Raw genomic sequence first — 8,977 nt, forward strand, 5'->3', positions numbered from 1 at the left:
TTTTTTTTTGTGTTTATTCTAGATCTTAGGCCAGTATGATCAATCTACTTCAGCTAACGTGCCATTCTACATATAATTCAATTCGCCATCGAAGAATTGCTTCTAGGGTGAAGAGTTGGTATTGTAGAAGTCTAACATGCCACTCTTGTTCTATGGAGGACTACCATATCAACCAACTTTTGGTCTTACTATTGTTTCACACCGTCTAATGCGTGGTGGTCCTCCTTTGAACAATCATGAACCTACAACACGTTTAAGGTTAGTAATATGACATAAAACCGACCTTTCTATTGTGGATGGACATGTGGCAAGCAATTTTGAAAAAAAATAAATTATGGACGGTTATAACTCTACAATTAAGAGGATCCATAAAGAGAATGATGGTTATAGCTCATAAGGAATGAGTTATGGCTCATCCTTTGATTTCCACCTTCGATCGTAACAGACTCATGCTCCCTCACCTATATAAACAAGGTTAAGAGACCCCAAAGGGAGAAGCTTTCGTATCTAGGAGCTCTCATAGTTAGAGGCACTCATAGCTCAAAGCTCTTATGGTGAGAGGCTCTCAAGCTCTTATTCATCATTCTGCTCTTCTTTTTTGGCAAGTCAGTAGATATATGAGCTGCCACGGCTGAGGTGAATACCCAGACCAAGGTGAGAAATCATAGCCTAGTTGAGGAGAGAAGGCTGAGGCCGACCTGGAGAGCGAGCCAAGGTGAAGACTAAGGTTGAGACCAAGGTAAGAAACTGTGGTCAAGGTGTAGACCAAGGCCGAGGTGAGTTAGTTGAGGCTGAGATCCCAAAGTTAACCAGAAAGCTGACTAGAACTAGAAGGCCGACTTGAGAAGTTCAAGATGAAAAAGCCGAGCTGAGAATGTTGAGCTGAGAAGGCCGAAATAAGAAACCATGACTAACGAAAGAAGGTCGAGGTGAATGCCAAGGTCGAGGCGAATACTGAGTATGAGGTGTGAAGGACCAAGGCAAAGGCTGAGGTAAGAAAGTCGTGGTTGAGGTGAAGACTGAGGCCGAGATGAGAAGGCCGAGGCCGAGATGAGAAGCGATAGGTCGAGCTACCAAGCCAGAGGCCAAAGTGAGGAGTCCGAGGCTGAACTCCCAAAGGCAGAGGTGAAAAGACCAAAGGTTGAGCTGAGAAGGCCGAGGTGAAAAGGCTTGAGATGAGAAGGCCGAAGTGAGAAGGCTGCCTTGAAAAAGTCGAGGTAAAAAGATTGAGGTGAGAATGCCGACTTGAATAGATAAAGGTGAAAGGGCCAAGGTGAGAAGACCAACTTGAGAAAGCCGAAGTGAAAGGCTAAGGTGAGAAGGCTAACCTGGGAAGGCTTACTTGAGATGATTGAGGTGACAAAGTCGAGATAAGAAAGCCGAAATAAGGGCCGACTAGAAGAACGCAATATTCTACACTAATCTTTTTTTTATATATTTTTTATTCCTATTGTTATTCCAAAATCCTTTTGGCTTAGGCATCGGAGAGCCCAGCCGGAGCCAATTATGCGAGCTTTTCTCTTATTTTTCTATTCAAATCGGCATCTCTCTGCAGATTGGCGGGCATCCTCCTGTCCTCCATGGCAGAATTTTGGTATTAACAGTCAGCTTCATAGATCAAAATAAGATCAAGACTGAAACTACTCTACGGTCGGCTTTACACACTTCCTACTTATCCTCCCTGTCAAATTCGGATAAAGAAATTTTAGGCTGCATGTCTTGGTAATATGATTTGATTGGAAGGGCACCTTATGCATCCTTTTATGGAAAATTAGAAATTCATTTTCAGTTAATTTGGAGCTACTGTAAGGTTAAAGCCTTGCCTTAGCAGATCCATTGGATGGTTCTATACTTCTATTGAATGCCAAACTTACCGATCTGTTCACAGAATCTACAAGTGCGAAGGGCGAGAAATTTAGAGAAAGAAAGATCAGGAAATTATAACACCAAGGAGAAGGCAGCAGCGATTGCAAATAGCAAATAATATTTGTGAGTTCTAGTAGATGGTCTTCTCAAAAGTGGACGGGAAAAATAAAAAAAACAAAAAAGCAGGGGTGGAAACCTCCCCATTCTCTTCGCAATCGTTTGCTCCGTGCACAAGAGAATCCAAAAGAGACCAGAGACCATCGGATCCAACAAACTAGAAGACGGCTGGAGAAAGACGGCTACTCCTGTGCCGAGACCAACTCCCTTAGAGCGTACTCATCCGATATTCCGATCCGATCTAATCCAACTAGAAGTCGCGGCACAGGCTATAAGGAGCCCACTCGAGCACGGCCGCCCACACGCCGCCCCTCGCCCTCGCCCTCCGGCGATGCCTCATCCTCCGCCGCCGGTTCTTGTTACAACCACCCATCGCCGCCGGCGGATACCGGCCGATCTCGGTGTCGGTCTTCCGCAGCATCTCCCACATCACGTGCACGTCCTCGTACTCGCACGTCCTCACCTCCTTCCTCAGCTTCCACAGCCCTATAAATCATGACAAAAATATAGATAAATAAATAAATAAATAAATCTAATCTAATTAACCACCCACCGGAATGGTTCTGATCGTTCGACAAGCATCATCAGAAAAAAAAAATACCGGTTTTCCGATTTCCGATGCGAGTAGCCACGTTGATCCAGACTCGCCTCATCGGAATCACCACTCGATCCCACCAAAACTCCATCCCTTCCTCTTCTCCTCCGCCTCTTCTCTCTCTCTCTCTCGTCTCTAACCATTTCTCGTCTCCGGGCTTGGGTCCTTAAAGAGGTCTCTCTGGTACGCGCTTCCGGTGCCGTTGCGGGCTGGGTACCGCGTGTGTCCGCGTGCGCCCAGGCGTCTCATCTTGACAGCGACGCGTATGGCCCTGTAGACCGTACACGTGGAGGGCTAGTAGGCATCCTCGCGTGTCGTACCGTGTGGTTGCTCACGGATATTTCTGGGCTCGTTCGCGGTTTCGCTGTCCGCCGAGCTGACGATGCGTCGAAACCTACGGATTAGATCTCGAGAGAGGGGAAAGATCCGAGAGATCCGGGACTGTTGAGTGTTGACCCTTAGGTCCCTGGTCGGATCTGGCTTCGGAAAAGGACACGTTTCTGTCGTTGGACTCAGGTTGCGATTTTTTTTGTTTTTTTTTTGGATTTTCGTCTGAAGCAGTTATGCTTGTCATCCCTACTATGGGCCCCGCTGCTGATGTGGCGGTCAAGCAGTCTGCTGATGATGATGCGGCATCCTGAACGTTTTTTTGAATTTTTTGTTCTTGCATCTTGTCATCTTTATGTGAGGCTGAACTGAACGTTTTTGTGTACTCAGGAACCGTATAAGGTTATGTGATATTATTGCCCAAAAGTTGTGCTTTAATTTTCTCTGAAGTTATGCTAATCAAGCTAATTTGAAGCTTCAATCAAGCTCAACCCAGACGAGTAAACGTGCAGAAGCTAACAAAATTTTCCTGAGTGATACACAATGTCCACTTCGTGTGTTAACCCATTTATGTGTGGGACCATAATTTAAAGGCTCCAATTTGGATGAGTGAAGGAGAAAATCAAAGAACAATTTAGAAAGGCCACTTGCACTCTCCACCGAAATATCACTAACAAATGAAAGATGAAAAGGAGCAACTCTATAGCTAAATGATGATGTTACCACGCTTGAGAAGAATCACATTTCTTTTGCATGCGATATCTCACTTATCGCTTGCATTCTTAGCAACAACACTCCACCGTAGCTTTCAATAATAAAAACGACGCTCAGTAATTAAGCTAGTTGAAGGTGGCACAATCGTGGCGAATGTTGCCATTGGACCCGGTCTTGACTCCGGTCCGGCCGAGCTTGATGATGGCAGCGATGAAGGCCTTCTCAAAGGCGGAGGAGCTCTGGGCCCAGGAGTTGACGGTGGGCCTGGACCGGGAGTCGGTGAAGAGGGCCTGGTCCGAGGTGAAGAGGCCCATCCCGTGCTGAAGGTTCTTGTAGTACTGGTTGTCAAAAGTCCGGGGGGTGATGGGGTCCATGTTGACGGCTATGGTGGGGTCCACGTTCTTAGGGCACATGGCCTGTAGCTGGGCCGCATAGGTTTGGTTTAGGGTGGGGTCCACTGGGTTCTGGGAGCTGAAGTCGTAGATGCGGTTCGCAAACCTGCTGCAGTGGGAGAACCCAACAGTGTGAGCAGCTGCAAAGTTGGAGAAAAGAGGAGCGTCAGCTTAATTTCTACTCTTTTTTTTTGGCCATTTACTTCACAATTAATATAACTTGAAAACAAGTTATGTTTTAATTTTCTTTTCTTCTTTTTCTTTGTAATGGTTCTACATATTAACTCAGCAATGTAAATTTGGGAATGGTTCTCAAAAGGCACAAAAGAAAGAAACTAAAAAAAAAAGCTAACATGTACTCGAGTGCATGACATTGAAAAATCATGTACATCTTTGGTGGCTGGTTTTCCTTATGCAATTTTTGGGAATGAGTTTTGGTTTTTCAGGAGTGTTTATGATTGATGTTGGTTTAGCATTACTTTTTATAAATTTCAAAAATTTCTTTCAGGCAATGGTAGTACATAAAGATATAAGGGAAACTATATCTTATGCGTGATGCACCAGCTCAATTCATTTAAAACACATACTACTCTAGCCATCTCAATGTATGAAAAAAAAGAGAGGAAGAGAGTGGAGAGAAGCAGTGGAGAAGGGAAGAGGGATCGAGTGGGCAAAGTAGCGCTCGTCATCAAGCGTAGGATACGAGCTAGAGTTTTGAAAGAGGGCGGAGAGGAATGATGCTTAGGAGGCGGAGTGCTCTTCCTTTTTCTTTTTATCTCACTATGTTGAGGTGGCTAGAATAGTACACACGGTAAAAATTAATTAGCTCAGTGTATCGTTGAATTGGAACATCGAGTATAGGATATAATTTCTCAAAGATACAGTGCACGATAACCATATACAGATATTCTATTGTTGCTGGCTTGTTTTTGTTCCTTTCTATATTGCTGGCATGCATGTAAATAAAGTTGAAAGAATTAGGCATCACTGGATGCTGCAAGAGCCAAGCAAAGATATGGAAATAATATGGTTGGGATTGATCAAATGTATAAAGGAAGATGTTATATCTTAAATTCTCAAGGCTTCTATCTTTATTTAGTTTCTCTCACTTCCATGAGAACCATGATTTTGAAGCCTTGACCAACTTGGAAGATCAAGTAATTTACAGACATCATGCAAGAATATTGGAAATATTTGGAGAAATTTTTTTTTCTATATTAGTGAGTGTAAGGAAGTTATAATCAAATTCTCAAGCCAAACAACAAACCATTTGGCCTCAAAGTTGGATTACATGAAATGATCCATCTACCCTATCCAAAGTTGCACCTACTTGTACTTTAAAGTGGACTAGCAGTTGCACATGTGCAATATATGCTTGAAAATATAAAATTTTAAGCTATATTATATACCTTAAAAATTGATTAATTATCCTAATAGCTTTTTCACTTGTGTTAACTATCAAATCAGATCTTTTCATAAAAAATCTAAAATGAATTGGATAGTATCTCCTCCTCTAATTGGATCTGAATAGATTTGATTTTTTGATTTGACTCCTGACTCTATCCCAATTACTAGTAATTAATTGCACCGAGTAATGGATGTATCACCCTTAAAACTCATCCTTAGAAAGAATGATTAGAATCAAATTATTTTCTCTTTCCTTTTTTTCTAAGTGCTAGGATTTTTATTATTTTGTTCTAAAAAGGTCAAATTTATTTAAACAAAAGTTAGTTATGTATTGTGAGCAATGTGGAAGGGTATATTTGAAAGTTAAAAATAATAGATGGAACTGGAATGAAATATTCTACAAAATCAAAACTATTCTTTCATATGGTATAGAGAAACGGTGAAGAGTAATATTTTTAAGTTATCACAAACCGCTAGTTACTTAACATAGACAGGCTTGATAATACAAAGCACAGAAATTTTTGCTCAAAATTTCTAATGCAACTGTTTGCATGGCATTTTCCAGTGATGAGGACAAGAATTCTCAAATGAAAAGATAATTCTTCGCATAACTATGTTGTCATGACATTTAAATACCAATACCAGCTTTTCTTTTTCTTAGTCTTCACTTTCTAGCATATCATTTCTCAAGCATCAAAGAAGTCTATGTCTACTAATCACAGAGTTGATCAACAATAACTACATTAGAACGCCATTTTCATCCACAAATAACTGAACAAATTAACCATGCATCTCTCTATGTTGTTTACTATGACATCCTCTATAGGTTTTTTCTTCAAATTTAATTTTCTTTTATTGAGGAATTTTTCTCAAAAGAAATTCTTTTATGACTTTAAAGTATGAACAATATAATTCCCTCAAACAAAAATTATGAACAAAATGATATCTGTTTATTAGTCAAATATGTCGTGCCTCATTTAAATTGACTAGTAGTTTTAAAAGAAACCATATAATTGAGACAATGACCTAAGGAGTGGTTCTGTCAGACATTGGATAAGATATCTTCCAATATGGATCTATATGATTTACAAACTCTACAGCAGACTGAAGTGTGAGTACAATCCAACGTGGCACTTTTGTTCTTATCCTCCAAACTTCAAACAACATCACTTTGAGAACACTTCTACGGCATCGCTCAACTTGGCAAATCCCATTCACTAACGTCAATATCTATCCAGGTGAATTGCTCAAAGATTATGTGATTTCTAAAGGGATTTGTAGGTCGCTTGTGTGTTACATCAATATCCTTATTTTGATGTAACTACATCCAATCAAAGTAGTTGAATGCCACAATTTAAAAAAAAAGTCGAGTTGGAGACAGGCTAGCATTGTGCCCGTTAGGTCACAGAAGTTAGTTCCTTCATTTCCCTTTGTAACACGCTAGTTTGAGCTGGATCCAGGACAGGTCAAAATTCAAAGATGTCCAGCATGCTAGGAGAAATTATATCCTATACTGTACGCACCAATATGGCCGTGCAATATGCCAATCATATTGTCTCAATTCCGTTTGTAACATGGCAGTTTGAGCTGGGTCCAGGACCGGTCAAAATTCAAAGATCTCCAACATGCTAGGAGAAATTATATCATGCACTGTGCGTACCAATATGGTCGTGCATCATGCCAATCAGTATGATGAATAAAGCCTATAAAAATGAGATGATGTGGCTGGCATAGTATACAATCATATGGTGCATGCTGTGCAGGATATAATATCTCGCATTGTAGGCCCTGGTCCCACCGCATGGCTAATAAGGCACAGTAGTAGGCCTAACTTGTGTGTAATGTTGGCCTACATGGCAGGAATTATGGGCAAGAGCAATCCATCCATGCACGAACGCACTCACTCGAGAAGAAGGTGGAAACATCAAAAAAAAAAAAAAAAGAACAACAAATTATATGAAAGATCTTATTTTTATGGATGTGTGCAAGCTGGCAGACGTGATTCTTTTCTTTGCTTTGAAAGGGTGAATGAGCTCCTCCACCGACTCACCGTGGTCCCTCTTCTCCTTTTGTTTGCTTTTCCTCGTGCTGTTATTGTAGCCTACTATTAAAAAAGATCTCCAAAGAAAATTTGTATGTGCCTTTGCGTTCTCTAGCATAGCATTGTCCTCACAGTATGTGAAATCACTTGAACACAAACAATCATCCAATAAATACATAATTTCTATAGGCATTATGGAACTATGATAATCTTCTCCATTCAATCTCATGACGAGATGCTCCTAATCGAGAGAAGAAAGAGAATGGAAGGGCCCATGCCTCATAGCTTGAGTCATACTCGATCCTGACTGGGTCCTTGCCCATTTTGGCTTCTCTTAGCAATAAGACTAATAAAAATTGTAATGCATAATGAATCCAACTCTAATATCATTTGTTACAAACCCACAGTCCGAAGCTTAAACTGTTAGGAGGAGGACGAGAGGTATATATAGTCCTCATCGCTGAAGCACATGATCCAATGAAGCAGAATTGAACATACTATTCTGTTTCTTCAGCACTAGTTTTAAGCTGTCTTATATGTTCTCCGCATGCTAATTGATCTACTGGCCTTAATTTAGGTATCCAAATTAGACTTCATGCAATTCCTAGCAAGCAAACATATGTAGAGGATAACTATCAATCTAGAATTACCTGAGAGAGCTATCATATCGGCCTGAGAGAGCCCATTCGCTGCAAAAATGGCACTGAGCTGGTTTAAATCAAAGGTCGGTTGTGGCAGCTTCCCGTTTACGCTCTTCGCCGTGGAGCTCAGCCCATCCAGTCTCCCCAATTCAACTGCATACGATGGCCCGCCGGCCTGTTCAAACAACATCCAACCGAACACTTCCGTCAACTCATAATGCTACCGTATACAGAGAAATCCATGGCTAGGATAAAGTGACCAACCAGTGCTACGACATCCCGGGTGGCCATTGCAAGGATATCGGCACAGGACACCTTATTCCTGCACTGGGGAACGGCGTCCACGGCTTCCTTAGCCTTGATAACAGTATCGAATCCATCTCCAGCCAGGGATAGGTTATCCGGGTGGTCCTTCTCGGCTGTGTTGTTCGCGGTGGATGCAATTATCACTGAAGCATCACAGCCCTATAATAACACCAATAGCTTAGAGAAGGAATCCCTTGCACAGAGTAGATCCATCTTGGGTTTCTGTTGTACCTGAACGAAGCAGTCATGGAAGAAGAGGCGAAGGGTGGCGGGCACGGTGACGAAAGTCTGTTGGAATTTCTTGGTCACAGCATTCCTCACAATGCTCTCGACATTGGGGCAGATGTTGGCGTAGTAATTCCGCCGGAGTTGGGCTGAGCTCAACTGAGGGAATAGGCATATGCTTAAGGTCAGCAGGAACAAGGCCACCCTGATGTTTCCCATCTACTGGTATGAAGGAAAGAGATGGAGAGGGGAATAGAGGAAGCGTTGGGATGTGAAGCATGGAGGACGGGGAATATATAAAAGGTTGGCCGAGCCAGTTAGCCTTTGGAACCTTTTACAGCTAACG

The 8,977-nt window shown here is 41.9% G+C and overlaps 2 protein-coding genes across 2 annotated transcripts; both read right to left on the reverse strand.

The window, feature by feature from the left end:
* Window positions 1-1,938: 1,938 nt before the first annotated feature.
* LOC103709215 lies at window positions 1,939-2,939 on the reverse strand. Its single transcript, XM_008794445.4, has 2 exons — window positions 2,585-2,939; window positions 1,939-2,469 (listed from the first exon to the last, which is right to left on the reverse strand). The coding sequence occupies exons 1-2, from the start codon at window positions 2,667-2,669 to the stop codon at window positions 2,234-2,236; spliced, it is 321 nt and encodes a 106-aa protein (XP_008792667.1). The 5' UTR covers window positions 2,670-2,939; the 3' UTR covers window positions 1,939-2,233.
* Window positions 2,940-3,552: 613 nt separating this feature from the next.
* LOC103709214 (peroxidase 51-like) lies at window positions 3,553-8,977 on the reverse strand. The gene is made up of 4 exons (XM_008794444.4): window positions 8,638-8,977; window positions 8,365-8,565; window positions 8,110-8,275; window positions 3,553-4,151 (listed from the first exon to the last, which is right to left on the reverse strand). Exons 1-4 carry the CDS (start codon window positions 8,848-8,850, stop codon window positions 3,745-3,747), a joined length of 987 nt encoding a protein of 328 aa, XP_008792666.1. The 5' UTR covers window positions 8,851-8,977; the 3' UTR covers window positions 3,553-3,744.

The sequence above is a fragment of the Phoenix dactylifera genome, unplaced genomic scaffold, assembly GCF_009389715.1.
Source record: "Phoenix dactylifera cultivar Barhee BC4 unplaced genomic scaffold, palm_55x_up_171113_PBpolish2nd_filt_p 000007F, whole genome shotgun sequence".
NCBI classification, from domain to species: domain Eukaryota; kingdom Viridiplantae; phylum Streptophyta; class Magnoliopsida; order Arecales; family Arecaceae; genus Phoenix; species Phoenix dactylifera.